General features: G+C 43.4%; 1 protein-coding gene across 2 annotated transcripts in view; it reads left to right on the top strand.

Annotated features, from left to right (window-relative positions):
- Nucleotides 1-3,052: 3,052 nt before the first annotated feature.
- The window catches only part of RUVBL1 (RuvB like AAA ATPase 1), a 42,935-nt gene continuing 30,528 nt past the window's right edge, over nt 3,053-15,459 (top strand). The window contains exons 1-3 of one of the 2 annotated variants that reach the window (XM_025376232.1): nt 3,053-3,356; nt 7,485-7,571; nt 14,320-14,452. In XM_025376232.1, the coding sequence (XP_025232017.1) occupies nt 3,216-3,356; nt 7,485-7,571; nt 14,320-14,452 (361 nt within the window). In that variant the 5' untranslated portion in view covers nt 3,053-3,215. The remainder of the gene's footprint in view (nt 3,357-7,484; nt 7,572-14,319; nt 14,453-15,459) is intronic. The other variant, XM_025376231.1, reaches the window with a different exon arrangement.

The raw sequence follows: 15,459 nt of genomic DNA, 5'->3' as shown, positions 1-15,459 counted from the left end.
AGTACCCACAGATAGAAATCTAACTGAAACATCTTAAGCCCCAAAGTAAATGCCATGTTACACTGCAAGTAACACGAGGATGATGCAGGAATATAAAGGATTTCATCAGGAATCTCTTTCTGTCAGCTTTCCTTTCCTCTATCTTGGCTTCATTTTCAGGTACAGTCTCCCCATGAAGTAGCAAAGAAGACCAGCCTGCAGATCCATGACCTATGTTTTCTCTCCTGATATGTCCAGTAAATTGCCAGGACTGACTGTCATTGAACTAGCTGCTCACATTTCTGAGCCAATCACAGTGTCTGAGAGGATGGGATACTGATAGGTCAGGCCAGGGCCGTGTGTTTACCAGTGAAACAAACACGGGGTGTGGGGTCAGTTTGTCCAAATTACCTGGACTCAAAGTGGCAGAACGGTCATTTCCTGAAAGAAAATGGGAGTGATGGTGCGCAGAAGTGGGATGGACGCTGGTCAGGAATAACCCTGTCCACTGCAGCAGGCCTCACTTGCTGTTTATTGGACTTGTCTAGCTTGGATACTAGCCTGCCGCATTACTTTCTGTTGAAATGAAAGAAATCGTCTGACTTTGCAGCCAGGTCCAGCATCTTTGCACACTGGATCTGTGTCAGGCATTTGCTCAATTTGTGACCTTGGACAAATTCTGTCACCTCCTGGGGTCTCAGTTTCATCACCTATAAAATGAGAATGCTAGGCTAGATCAGTAACTTTTTTTTTTATTTTTTTGAGATGAGTCTCACTCTGTTGCCCAGGTTGGAGTGCAATGGCACAATCTTGGCTCACTGCAACCTCCACCTCCCGGGTTCAAGTGATTCTCGTGTCTCAGCCTCCTGAGTAGCTGGGGTTACAGGTTTCTGCTACCACGCCCAGGTAATTTTTGTATTTTTAGTAGAGATGGGGTTTTGCCATGTTGGCCGGGTTGGTTTCGAACTCCTGACCTCAGGTGATCCACCTGCCTCAGCCTCCCAAAGTGCTGGGATTATAGGTGTGGACCACTACACCTGGCCCATCAGTGATTTTTTAACTGTTCTTTAGCACTAAAAAAAAAAAAAAAAAAAAAAAGAAGGAACAACTCTGGTGGAAGTGGGGGCACGGAGCTGGTATCCTACACTCTTAGCATTCCCTTTCCCCACCTGTACTGGCCACAGAAAGATTCCACAACTGCTGGGAATGTGGTTTGAAAACCACTAGACCAAGTAATCCAGGGGATATTCCTCTGTGCTCTAAAATCCTCATTCTCCTTTCCTCTTTTTGGGCTAGAAGGAAATCCTTCTCTTTGTGCCAAAAGATACAAAGATTAGGGCCAAAATAATTAGTGTAAAAAATGTTTTTTTCCCTAATTGGACAATACACAAAGAAGTCAGTCCCATAGAATGCTTCACTTTGACTACTAGTTGGTGGAAAATTTTCCTTCTCCATACAGAAAAAGGAATTGCTTCTTATCTAAGAGTAATGACCAGGAACAAGTCAATGAGGGGCTAAGCAACTTTGTGAGGTGCTGTCTCTAGTGCTGATGAACCACATGCCACTAGTAACAACCTCAGCCTTCCAAGGCCACCTGAGCCTCTGTTCTTTTGGGCCCTGAAAATGCCAGAAGATTCCATTCTCTGATGGAAATCATTACCAAGACCTACAAAAGCCACCGTATAAAATACATGCAGCAAAACTGATAAATTCAAGTGTATGTGTTTGTGTGTGGTCTAGAACATTAATTGAATTCATGAGAAGCCTTAATTGTGAGCTGTGTTTTAGGCTGTGTGCCAGGCACTTAGGTTAAAATGGTAAACAATCAAATGTGGTCTACACCCTCAAAAGGCCTGCAGTTTACTGGGAGAGACAAACATTGACCCAGTAATTATGCAAATCACTAGAAGCCTAGATTCAAAAGAAAAGAAAAAAAATATAGAAACCTAGATTCAAAACTTAGAATCAAGATGTACAAGGAAGTGTGATTTCAGATCTGTCTCAATTCTAATATAAACTCTCCTGCACTCTGGGCAAGTCCTTCCCTTCCTCTGGATGTTAGTATCTTCTTCTGTAAAAATGGTGTCATACCATATGCTTCTGAGGAAATCTCTCCCATTTGTCAGAATTCAGCCAAGGCAACATCACCTTCATGGTGCTTTCGCTGGCTCTCCAGGCTATTCCTGGGGCTTCTGCTCTGGTCTTCTTGCCACCTGGGTGTACCTGTCTCACCACATCTCATGTTACAAGTTTTCTAAGCAAGGAGTAAGCGCATCAAGACTTTTATCCCTGTATCCCCAGTGCATTGTGGTGTCTGGCTCGTGTTTGTTAAATGGATGGATGGATGGATGGCAAGTACAATTGTGGTGCAGGTTGTGCGAATATCATTATGAAACCTGAAGGGACAATTTGCTGGCTGATTGTCTCAGCTGAAATAATGGGACAGTATGAGCATTATTATATAGGTTTTGAAGCCTGAAGATTTCTAGTTCTGATTCTTTGTGGTGCTTTCTTGGGCGGATGGGCCTCTTTCTGCTTGTCTGTAGCTGCATTCGTAATTACACTACCTTACAGGGCTGTAGAGTTTTGAAAACTGCAAAATGTTATTTACAGTCAACTGAACTGAACTTAGCTGGAACCTTATCTCTCGGCGGAGGATAGAGATTAGAAGCAGGGGAAGACAATTCCACGGAAGGAGTGGTGGGTTGCGCTGGGCCTTTCCAGACGAGATGCAAAGGTCTGGGAGTCAGAAAACATTGGTTAGTAACCAATCTCAGTTTAAGCTCTGAACCTCAGTTCTTCTATTTCCAAAACGGAAATAATAACTTGAGCTTCGCGTAAGAGTATGACGTTCAAACGTGATAATGGACAGGACGGAAGGATTAGGAGTGGTACCCGCGTGCCACTACCTCGTGCAACGCCCCAGCCCGAAATCAAATCCGGGGCGTGGTCCCACTGTGCTACCGACCCCAGCCTGGGCAGGAAGCGCCGGCTGCGGGGGAAGCCAACCCAGAGACACAGCCGGAAGTGAGTGACTGGAGCTCCAGCAGCAGCCGCGATGGGCGCAGCCGTGAGCCTATGGAGAGCGGAGGCGTTCCCGCTTCCACCAATGGAAGGCCAACCTAGGCGGGCCTTTGCAAATTGCCCTAGTAACGGCCGCATGGTAACTCGGGCGCTGGGCGCACTGTCCTATCTGCTGGTTTTCCACGCTGGTTTTAGCTCCCGGCGTCCGCAAAATGAAGATTGAGGAGGTGAAGAGCACCACGAAAACGCAGCGCATCGCTTCCCACAGCCACGTGAAAGGGCTGGGGCTGGACGAGAGCGGCTTGGCCAAGCAGGCGGCCTCAGGGCTCGTCGGCCAGGAGAACGCGCGAGAGGTGTGGCCAGCGGACCAGGGAGTTGGGGGCTCCAAGCAGGGCTGCTGCGGAGAGAGAGCTGCTGAAGTCAGTGGCTCGGGGCGGGATGCGCGCGCCAGGGGTCTCCCGCCATAGTTGCCTCAGGGAAGTGAAAATAGGCCAGGGGCTCGGGGAGGGGCGCCGCCCTGGAGCTGGGTGAGGGGCCGCCCCAGGAAAACTAGTGACGACCCACTGGGGGCAGTTGACGGTTTGCTTCAACTCACGGACAAGTACTAATGGAAACCCACACAACCCCGTCCCCTTAATCCGTGCTGAGCTCTATTCGCGACACTTATTTCCCGGGATACAGCGGGAGATAAGATAGGAGGTTACATTTTAGTGTAGTGAGAGACGATAAACGTATACATCAATAAACAAAAATAATTATTTTGGTGGGGTTAGTTACTGCAGAACTTTGTCGGCCACGGTAAGGAAATTGGATTTTATTGTGAACGCACTGGCAGGCCGTGGGACGGTTTAAAGTAGGGAATTGACTAAACTTTAAAAGCTCATTTTGGTTCCCAGGACCCGGGAGCTGAGGGAGAGAAGTGGGAATTAGGGAGAAGAGCAATCTGGTTTATTTATCCCTCCAAGCATCCTTTTTGACCATTCCAATTAAATCTCCTTTTTCTGAGTGCTAGTGATGCCAAGTACTTTCACATACATTATTGTTTTTTGGCAGGTGAAAATATTGAGTTGGGGAGAGGGCGCTTCACCTATATACTTGACACTCGTTTTAGTAATGGTAAAGCGGGAATTTGCGCTCACATGTATTTCTGACTCCCAAATCAGTGCTCTATGATGACATAGCCACTGTCTCTGCCTGCTGTTGTCTGAGGTCACAGCCATGCCCCTTGGCCTTTGCAGAGCCTTAGCTTGTACAAAAATCTTCACTTAATACAAAGTTAAGCTACTGCCTCTTAGCCTGATTTTTCTAAATAGAAAGGGCTCAAAAGAAAAACCTCGGGTTTCCATTTTGAGCATCATCTTTCCAAAAAGGAAGTATTTGACCCTGTCTTACTAAGCAGCTATTACTGCAAGTAGCTAACATTGGTTGAGTGCTTTCCATGTGCCAAGCACTGTGCTAAGTAGCTGTGTGTCCATTGCCTTGTCATATCCAACGAATTAGTTGTCCCTTCCCTGCGTTAGTATGACAGTTTTCAGACATACAAAAAAAGTTGAAAGACTTGTATAGTAAGTACCTGTGTACCTAAATTCTATGATTAACATTTTACTATGCTGCTTTATCATATATCTTTCCATGTGTCCCTCTCCCAATCCACTTTTACATTTCAAGGTGAATTGCAGGCATCACTACACTTCACCCCTACACCCTTTAACATGTGTGCCATTGACTAGTATGAACTCTGTTCAAGTGAGGAAATTCTGGTTCATAGAGGTCAAGTAAGTAGGTCCAAGGTTACTCATCTGGTAAGTGGGAGAGTATTTTAACTCAAGTCTATGTATTTAATCCCAGAGTCCATGCTCTTAACTGATGCTGTATGCTTAAGACCCACCTCAGCTACCAGATTCTTGTGTGATTCTGGTCACATCAGTAACCTCCTGAAAAATGAGAGTTAGACTAGGTGATCATTTAAAGACCCTTCCAATTCTTTTTAAATGTTAGAATTCAAGCTTATCTCACCTGAGAGAAGTTGGAGTGGAAACTGAGGGAGAATAGATGGAAGAGGTCCTGGTCTGTAAATAAAAGCACATATCCAAGGTTTGTAAAGTCTCTTCTACCTTGAGTTTCCCAAAGAGCTTCAGTGCTGAGGATTATATGACAAGGTTGTATGGAAAGATCATAGTAGGTTTTTTTGTTTTTGTTTTTGTTTTTGTTTGAGATGAAGTTTCGCTCTTGTTGCCCAGGCTGGAGTGCAATGGTGCGATCTCGGCTCACTGCCACCTCTGCCTCCCGGGTTCAAGTGATTCTCCTGCTTCAGCCTCGTGAGTAGCCATGATTACAGGCGCCCACCACCATGCTCGGCTAATTTTTGTATATTTAGTAGAGACAGGGTTTCACCATGTTGACCAGGCTGGTCTTGAACTCCTGACCTCAGGTGATCCACCCGCCTCGGCCTCCAAAAGTGCTGGGATTACAGGCATGAGCCACCGCGCCTGGCTAGGCTTTTTATCTGTTTAGAAATATAGCATCTGGGCTGGGCGCAGTGGCTCACACCTGTAATCCCAGCACTTCGGGAGGCCAAGGCAAGTGGATCACCTGAGGTCAGGAGTTCGAGACCAGCCTGGCCATCATAACAAAATCCTGTCTCTACTAAAAATACAAAAATTAGCCAGGTGTGGTGGCATGTGCCTGTAGTCTGAGCTACTCGTGAGGCTGAGGCAGGAGACTCACTTGATCCTGGGAGGCGGAGGTTGCAGTGAGCTGAGATTGCGCCATTGCACTGCAGCCTGAGTGACAGTGAGACTCCATCTGAAAAAGTAGCATCTGAAGAATATCTTCTAGGTTCTATTAAGGGCAGTGTGCTTTGGTAACTGAAGTGGAAATGGGATGGATATAGTATACCCACACATATTCCTTACTTTTTTTTTTTTTGAGAGGGAGCTTTACTCTGTCACCCAGGCTGGAGTGCAGTGGCGCCATCTTGGCTCACTGCAAGCTCCACCTCCCGGGTTCATGCCATTCTCCTGCCTCAACCTCCCCAGTAGCAGACGGATCACAAGGTCGGGAGATTGAGACCATCCTGGCTAACACGGTGAAACCTCATCTCTACTAAAAATACAAGAAATTAGCTGGGCGTGGTGGCAGGCACTTGTAGTCCTGACATATTTTTTGAGGGGCTGCCATAAGTGTGAGACCAAGGTACTTCACTGTCCATGAGGAATAGAGGTAGAAGAGATAAGATGTATTCACAAGACTCTGGCAGTGTGGTCACTGCCCAGAGAGAAGAGCACCTTTTAGATAGTCACATATTCAGTTATTAAATCAGTGTAGCAAACCTTATATTATGCAGTCTTGAGATATAGATGCTCAGCTAGTGTAACTTTCTCAGTGTTCCCCCCTTATAGTCAAATATTCTAAAATATATGATGGTCCATAGCCCATTTATGGAATATGTGTATGTATATATACACACGTGTACTGCAAATGGTTAATAAAATTCAGAGATTTATAATGTATTTAAAATATACTAACAGATGATAAAGTAATTTAATCTTGAGGATTCAAAACATATTCAATGGATCTAATAGTGCCATAGGCTTAACTTCACAATCAGTATTTACAGTGTTCACTGATGACCAGCTAGTACTCTATGTCATTGATTCTTACCGCTTAGTAGGTTACTTTGGGAATTTGATGAAATCTATGGATCCTTTCCCTGGAAAAAAATGTATATGAATATAAACACAGTTTTGTTCCCAAATTCAAGAGGTATTTGGGCCCCTGGCGTCTATCCCTGTACCCTGGGCCAAAAATCAGTGTTCTACTTGTACTCATACTGTGCATTCTTCATACAGTAGCCAGCACCATGTTTTAAAAACAAATTATAACATGACATGTAGTCTTCAAGACCTTTTCAGTGGCTTCCTATTATTTATGTAGAGTAAAATCCAAACTCTACAACAGACTATACGTTCCTGTTCTGCGTTCTGGCTGCTGCCTACCTCTTCAACCTCATCTTCGTGGTCTTTTTCACCATACTTTGGTCACTGCAACCTTTCTATCCCTTGGATATGCCAAGCTCGTTTCTGCTTTGGATTTTCTGAATTTGCTGTTTTCTTTGCCTGTAACACTGACTCCTGCTTCTCCCAGAGGTTCACATATCAAATTAAATGTCATCAGAAAGACATTTCAGGATCACTTTCTAGCCACTGATTCTCTCTCATCATCCCTTTTTCTTCATAGTGGTAATGAAGATCACGTGTGCAATGTTTGTATGTTTGTCTCCCTCCCTAAAACATGAGCTTCACAAGTACAAGGCTTTTCTGCTTTGCCTCCGTTACCCTCGGCACCTAGAATGGTGTCTGCAGTGCACCGGCACTCAGTGTTAGTTGGATGAGTGTGTGAATTGTATAGGCCAGGGACTGAGTTTTTTCCCCTTGTGAAATATTTTAATACTGATTTATTCTTTCCACTGTGGCGTGTAGGCATGTGGCGTCATAGTAGAATTAATCAAAAGCAAGAAAATGGCTGGAAGAGCTGTCTTGTTGGCAGGACCTCCTGGAACTGGCAAGGTACTCATTTTCTCTCATTTTTTAAATCTACCCAAGAGAATGATCCTAGTGTCTAAGCCAAATTGAATTCATGTCTTAACTAGTCTTTGTTTAGCTAAATGGGTTATATGTATGTTTTTAAAACTAATGTGCAATAATACAATTGTGTATCTAAAATCCCTGCTTCTGAAATTCAAATTATCCTGGCCTACCTCCAGAGAAGAGAGAATGAAGTCCTTGAAGGGGTCTCATTGTCTCTAGAATTTGTCCTTTATCTCTTTCAAGTCTCCTTTGCTGTGGAAATACATTTCTGTTGGCCTAGGGCTTCATAAAGATTTTCTGAGTGACATCTTATTTGAGGGGACAAAAAAATGAGTCAACAAGCGTTCTTCCAAATGCTAGCTTTACCCATTGCTATTGTGGCTGTGTGAGAGATGAAAAAAAGAAAAACGAGAATTAGAGACATGATTTTTATCTTCAAGGGGCTTACAGTCTCTCCAGGGCAGAAAGAAAGGAAATCATGACAGCACAAGAGGACTCAGTATGAGTGCTCAGCTTTGAGGTATTGACTAATATTAAATGCAGCTGGAATTTGAGCAGGAGGCAGCACTGCGGGCTGGTACAGCTGGAAGGGTTGAGACTTGACATTTTCCCTTCAGAGCTAGGAGAGGATTTGGCTTTACAGGGAAGATAAGGGCCTTTCAGGCAGAGGACACCGTGTGACTTCTTGGGATTTGTGAGGGGACTGGCCAGATACTTGAAATTCACCAGAGTTCCCAATCTGAGCTTGCTTATTCTTCAAAAGGGCCGCTTGATGTGAGCAAGTGGGAGCTTGGGGTTGTGTGTGAAAAGAGATGGGCTTTAAATTCCAGCTCTGGTATTGACTCGCTGTGAGACCTGAGGCAGGTCCCTTAACTTTTCTGAGCAAAAGCATACTCTACCTATTTCAAGCAGTTATTAAACTGATCGGTTGTAAGATAATGACTTGCATTATAATTTTGAAATGATTATTGATCATGTATCTTATATTGGTGTCTTACAAGGGGAAGAAGTGTTGTATTTGTGAACAGTTTTTTCTCTTCCTATATAAAAGCAAATTGTGAACAGTTTTTTTAAACTGTAAAGCGCCATACAGATGTGAGCTTCAGTTACCTCTCTCCAGGCAACATTAGCTTGTCCAGCGCATTTACCATTTATTTGCTTGCAATTCCTTACATCTTAGACCTTCTCTTTCCCTCCATTTTTCTTCTTCCTAAAGTAAATAATTTAGAAATTCCTTCTAGAAGTTTGTTGGTGGAAAGTCTCTCAGGTTTGCGTTCATTATGTTACCCTTGTTTTGAAAAAGAGTTATGTTGGCTGTATAATTCAGTTGACAGATATTTTCTTCTGTGCTATTTCACAGTACTTCTCTTTCAATGTTATTTGCTCCTTTGGCTTCTGTTGTTTTTGAGAAGTCTAATTTTGAGGGTTTTGACTCTTCTTTCTGCATGTTTTTGAGATGTTTTTGGTTTTGATGTTTCACTATGATATGTCAGAGTGGATTAATTTTTGTTTATCCTGCTTAATGCTAATTATGCTTCCTGAATCTGAGTATTATGTCTCTGCTCAATTCTGGAAAATTGTCAGCCTTAGGAGAATCGCTTGAACCCAGGAGGCGGAGGTTGCAAGGAGCCAAGATCGCGCCATTGCACTCTAGTCTGGGTGATAGAGCAAGACTCCGTCTTAAAAAAAAAAAAAAAATGGGCCGGGCGCGGTGGCTCAAGCCTGTAATCCCAGCACTTTGGGAGGCCGAGATGGGCGGATCACGAGGTCAGGAGATCGAGACCATCCTGGCGAACACAGTGAAACCCCGTCTCTACTAAGAAATACAAAAAAAAAATAGCCGGGCGAGATGGCGGGCGCCTGTAGTCCCAGCTACTCGGGAGGCTGAGGCCGGAGAATGGCGTGAACCCGGGAGGCGGAGCTTGCAGTGAGCAGAGATCCGGCCACTGCACTCCAGCCTGGGCTACAGAGCGAGACTCCGTCTCAAAAAAAAAAAAAAAAAAAAAAAAATGTCAGCGTTAATCTCTTCAGCCATTGCCTTTCCTCATTCTCGTTGTTGTCTCCTTCTGGAACTCCAGTGAGATGAGGTTAAGATTGCAGTGGTTTTCAACCTGGGGCAATTTTGCCTTTCCAGGGGCCTTTGACAATGTCTGCAGACATTTTTGGTTCTCACAACTTGGTTGGGGGTGCTACTGTCATCTAGTGGGTGGAGGCCAGGGATGCTACTAAACATCTTACAGTGCACAGAGCAGTTTCCATAATAAGGAATTATCTGGCCATAAACATCATAGACCCAAGCTGAGAAACCCTGGACTAGAGCTTCTTGTTTTGGCCTCTTTGTCTTTTGGCCTCTCATATTTGTTACCTTTTTGACTCTGCCAAATTATGGGTAATTTCTTTTAGATCTTTGTTTCGGTCTAATTGTCTCTTAAGCTGTGATTAAGTGACTGATTAATTCAGTCTGTTGAGTATTTTTTTCCTTTTCATTTTGAAAAGTTTGGAACCTACAAAAAAGTTGAAAGAATAGTGTGATGAGCCCCTTTATACCCTATAACTAGATAGCCAGTTATAAATATTTTGTGACATTGGCTTTTTCTCTAGTTTATTTCTGAACCACTTGAAAGTAAGTTGTAAAGATGTCTTCCTACATGACCAGGATGCCATCATCAGACCCACCTTGCTAATGCTATTATATTCCCCCAATTTTTGTCAATTAAAAATTAAATTAATTAATTTTTAAAAAATGAGGAGCAGAGCCAGGCAGAGAATAGTGTCTCAGGAACCAAGGAAGGAGAACCTTTAAAGAAAGGAGTAGGTAACCATATCAACTGCGGTAGAGAAATCACAAAGATGAAGGAGTCTGGCAGCTCATCATATGATTCCATGAGCAGTTAACAAATGTGCTTTCAAAGACAACGAAGTTAAATTGTTTTAATGAAAAGAAAATATAGATGATAGAAATTAGAAAACATCTTTCCAAGTTGTTTCAGTTTTCGGCTTTTTGAAAAACACCAGAATATCAAAATGCAATCAAAGGTTACACACTGCATGAATTGTTATAATGTCTTTTCTTTCTTTCCTTTTTTTTTTTTTTTTTTTTTTTTGAGATGAAGTCTCGCTCTCTTGCCCAGGCTGGAGTACAGTGGCATGATCTTGGCTCACTGCAACCTCTGCTTCCCGAGTTCAAACGATTCTCCTGCCTCAGCCTCCTGAGTAGCTGGGATTACAGGTGCCTGGCTAATTTTTGTATTTTTAGTAGAGATGGGGTTTCATCATGTTGGTCAGGCTGGTCTCGAACTCCTGACCTTAGGTGATCCACCTGCCTAGGCCTCCCAAAGTGCTGGGATTACAGGCATGAGCCATCGTGCCTGGCCCCCAGGTGTATTTTGTTATGGCCCACCTTTTCTACTTATGTGTGGCCCTTCAAGAGTCCTCTTTTTATGTTTGTTTTTTTAATTGTAAGGTTTCGTTTGTTTGTTTGTTTTTTGAGACAGTTTCACTTTGTCACCCAGGCTGGAGTGCAGTGGTCTGTTACCCAGGCTGGAGTGCCGTGGTCTGTTACCCAGCCTGGAGTGCAGTGATCTCGGCTCACTGCAGTCTTTACCTCTTGGGTTGGGGTGATCCTCCCACCTCAGCCTCCTGAGTAGCTGGGACTACAGGTGCACACCACCATGCCTTGGCTAATTTTTGTTATTTTTGTAGAGATAGGGTATCGCCATGTTGCCCAGGCTGGTGTTGAACTCCTGGGCTCAAGCAATCCACCTGCCTCAGTCTCCCAAAGTGCTGGGGTTGCAGGTGTGAGCCACCGCACCCGGTCCTGGTTTTATTCAGGGGTTTCTATCTAAGTGCTATATTTTGCTGAGCTTTCCTGTATCCACAGTCTCCGAACTTTCAAGGCAAGTGGTTTACTGCTCTGAATGTTATTATTTATTCGATTCTATGAACAGGTCTATGCAGCACTCTGTAGTAGGTGTAGGAATAGTAGCCATGTCATATACTTTCTCTCTGGAAGCCTTTAAATGGAGGAAACGAGACACACGTGTTTTGTAAGAGGAGAGGTTTTCAGTGGACCCAGTGTGCCATATTGCTAGAAGCATATGTCCTTCATTTGTTTTGGTAATATTGTATCGCTTTCCTCTCAGGGAATATGAGAAGTGCTCGGTGTGGTATTACCTTATAAGTTTGTCCACTCCCTTCCAATGTGTATGAAGGAATTTGGTGACTTCTGCTTAATGGTTTGCTGCAGGGTCCCGAAGTTTAGCCAACTTAACTGGGTGACAGGCAGGAATACTGCTTATTTTAGAGATGCAAATGCATGGTTCATATGCATTTCCACTCTTGAGGACCTCACACTGTTAATAATGGGTTTGGGTTTTAGAAAAAGGAGATATTCAGATGAGATTGAAAAATAGAGATTTCTTCAACCTTCTTTTGGAAACCTCTTTTTTTTGTGCCACTTGTCACTCACATGGGGTGAGTACAAAAAAATAATGGCTTTGGAGACTGGGGTTTGCATCCTAGTGCTGCTGCTTGTGGTTTGACCTCGGGTGTGTTGGTAATTTTTGAGTTTTGTTTCTTAATCTATAAAGTACAGACTAGATGATCAAGGTCATAGGCTAGTTGGGGAGATTCGATGAGGTCTGCGCAGCACTCTGTAGTAGGTGTAGGAATAGTAGCCATGTCATATACTTTCCCTCTGGAAGCCTTTAAATGGAGGAAATGAGACACATGTGAAGCTTTTTTTTTAAACCAAGTATTTATCATATTTTAATGGAAGTATGTTTATCTCTTCTGTATTAGGTAAAGGGAGGGAGAGTGCCATTTAATTGGATGTGGTCACTGTCTTTGAAGTTGAAAACCGAGGGTAGGGAATTGGGGCTGGCAGGGATACAAGGAAGAGAAAGAGGAGTGACTGGGAAGGGGGTGGAGTTTAGTTAGATGGTGGTCCTGTCCAGCCTGTGGCCCCACAGGGAGTCTGCTGTTAGAGTGCTGCTCCTCTCATTGTGCCCTTTCACATTCCAGAGATTTTTTTCCTTTGCTCTTAGAAGAATACCAGTTTTTAAGGTGTCAGCCTTGGGCTCACAAGTGCGGATGCCTAATGAGGCAGGCAGCGGGGATGAGGAAAGTGGCTGGGTGCGCTGTGGCGCGGCTGCCATGAGCCCCTGGTGCTTGGCCTTGCTGAAGGTCACCGTGCGACTGCAGGCCAAACAGAACCAGGCTGTGAGCAACGAGTTTGCCACTTGTGATCTAGCATGGCACTTTAGTACTTTCATTTGACAGATGAGGAAATCGGGCACCTGAGATTTGCCGACTGCCCAAGGTCATACTGAAAATTAGTGGCAGAACCAGCACTAAATCTTTCTGTTCCTGGCTAGTGCATTTTATACTATGCTATATACTGATTCTCCACCAGAGCTTACTGCCTCAAAACTATCAACAACAGGGCATGGAAAACAAAATCTGAGAGGAATCTTGACTGTTAATTTTAAGACACCGTCTCATAGTTTCACTTTGTTCTTCAGTAACAAGCTTGTTTTCTTTCTTAGCCCATATACCTGGGGAGCTGGCCTTACTTGTGCTCCTGTTTCAGAGATGAGGAAAGATGAAAATGGCATTCAAAGGCCATGGCCTTGCCCAGTTCTGTACCAACTTTAAAGCGTTTGCTTGCCATACTTGACATTTGACCATACACCTGTGAAGTCTGGTTCTGTTTAGCATTTGTCAACTGTAATTATCTTACCAAAAATCAATTTGTAGTTTATCACAGGGCGTGTTTAAGTGTAACTTGTTAAGACCAACTCATAGCTTCAAAATCCTACTTGAGATATCCTTCTTCACTCTTTATGGGCTACATAACATAAAATGAACAATCAGTTCATTCATTCCTTCATTATTTCTGATGGGTTGTAGATTGGTGTTTTCCTGTATTTGTAAAAAGGGAAAGCAGGTATCTCAAAGATGCAGTGGTGTATTCTGAGCAATTAGGTCAGAGCCACGTATTGATATTGAGGGAACAATTTTGGATGACTATAAAGTTCGCCCTTCCTATCTGTGGGTTCCATGTGTGTAGATTCTGCCAACCACAAATCAAAAATACTCAGGAAAAAAAAATAAAAGATAAAAATACAATAATAAAAATAATGCATACTTAAAAATACAATATAATTATTTACATAGCATTTATATTTTATTAGGTATTGTATGTAATCTAGAGATGATTTAAAGTAACAGGAGGATGTGCATAGGTTATATGGAAATACCCTGCCATTTTATACCAGGACTTGAACATCCATGGATTTTGGTATCCCTGTGGATACTGAAGAGTAGACTCTTCTAATTATGACATGATCTTTGGAGTCCTGCTGCCAGAGATTAAATCTGCACTGCCATTTTCTAGATTATGGTACTTACATTGTGTTATTTAATGTCTCTCGGTTTCTCATGTATAAAATGGGGAGAATACTAGTGTCTATATCATAGGCTGGTTGTGAGGATCATGTGAGGCATTTGGAGTTGGGCCTGTGCTGGATAAGTCTGAGTGATTGATAGCTTGTAATTATGGGGAACATTAGAGATGCCATTTATGATTTAAATTGACTGTCCACAAAAGTCATCAAACATTTGTGAAACATGCTGTTCCTAGTTCCTCGTGGTTCTGTAGCATGTGCTTGTGAATTGTTTATGTTTTCAGGACTGTGAACTGTGTTTCCGTTGCTTTCTTCTGTAGACAGCTCTGGCTCTGGCTATTGCTCAGGAGCTGGGTAGTAAGGTCCCCTTCTGCCCAATGGTGGGGAGTGAAGTTTACTCAACTGAGATCAAGAAGACAGAGGTGCTGATGGAGAACTTCCGCAGGGCCATTGGTAAGTAGTGTCACATTTGTGGGAGGAGTTGGTCTCACTTCCTGAAGCCTGTGCACCGAAGCCTCTTTGCAGTGAAGATGCCTTTATGTCTGGTATTCGTGGCACTGCTATTTTTCTTTTGGCACTTAGTGCATTATTTTTCAAATGAAACAAAACCCCAGCTTTTCTAATTGAAGTGCCTTAGCAATTGGAGCAACTATGGACCCTAGCTGTGAGCCTGGGCTTCATGCAATAAGTAGATGTGTCTAAAAGTGTGTTTTTTTAATGAGTCGTATTTTCCTGGAAGCCTTATTTTGCCATTAGAGGTGACTATCCACTTAAAAGGTTTTGGATTCAAGCCAGAATCTTTGTGTGCCATGTGGCCAGAATACCCCTGGTCCTGGATGGTGAGCCAGAAGAGTTGTGGCCTGTCATAAAGTGAGGAGACTGTATGGGGACTGGCAGATCTTAGAGGCTTATGGCGCCAAACTCTTAGGGCCTCAGGCTGTCATAGTAAGTGCCAGTGATGAGCCAGGCCTTCCCTCCCCTGAGGGGAGATTATCAATCTACATTTCGCATTTGAAGAAACAGTCTCAGAAAGTTGTGAGAGTAACTTGCTAGTGACCCAGTTAGTAAATGGCAGAACTAGTTTGATCCGACATCTGTCTCATTTCTAGAGCCGTTGCTCTGAAGATTTTCTGTGAGAAGAAAATGGCTTCTGTCTTGAATTTTTGCCTTTTGCTAGCTGGGACTTCTGGGGTAGTCTTTTGGCCCTATTTCTGCTGGTACAGCACTGGGCAATTCCTGGTTTCCCTCAGATCTGCTTATAGAAATAGCTTATTTCTTTTAACTGTTGCATAAAAATCCAGTTATTAAGCCATTTCTGTTTTTTGAACATTTAGATTTATTTTCAGCTTTTACTCTTAAAAACAAGGCTACTAGAAACATCCTTTTATGTGTCTTTGTGCACATGTGCGAGTATGTTTCTAGGATTTGCCTGCTGAGTCGTGGGTTATGAACACTGGTCA

Source organism: Theropithecus gelada, chromosome 2 (assembly GCF_003255815.1).
Source record: "Theropithecus gelada isolate Dixy chromosome 2, Tgel_1.0, whole genome shotgun sequence".
Lineage (NCBI taxonomy): Eukaryota > Metazoa > Chordata > Mammalia > Primates > Cercopithecidae > Theropithecus > Theropithecus gelada.
This window is presented reverse-complemented; position numbering and strand designations above follow the sequence as displayed.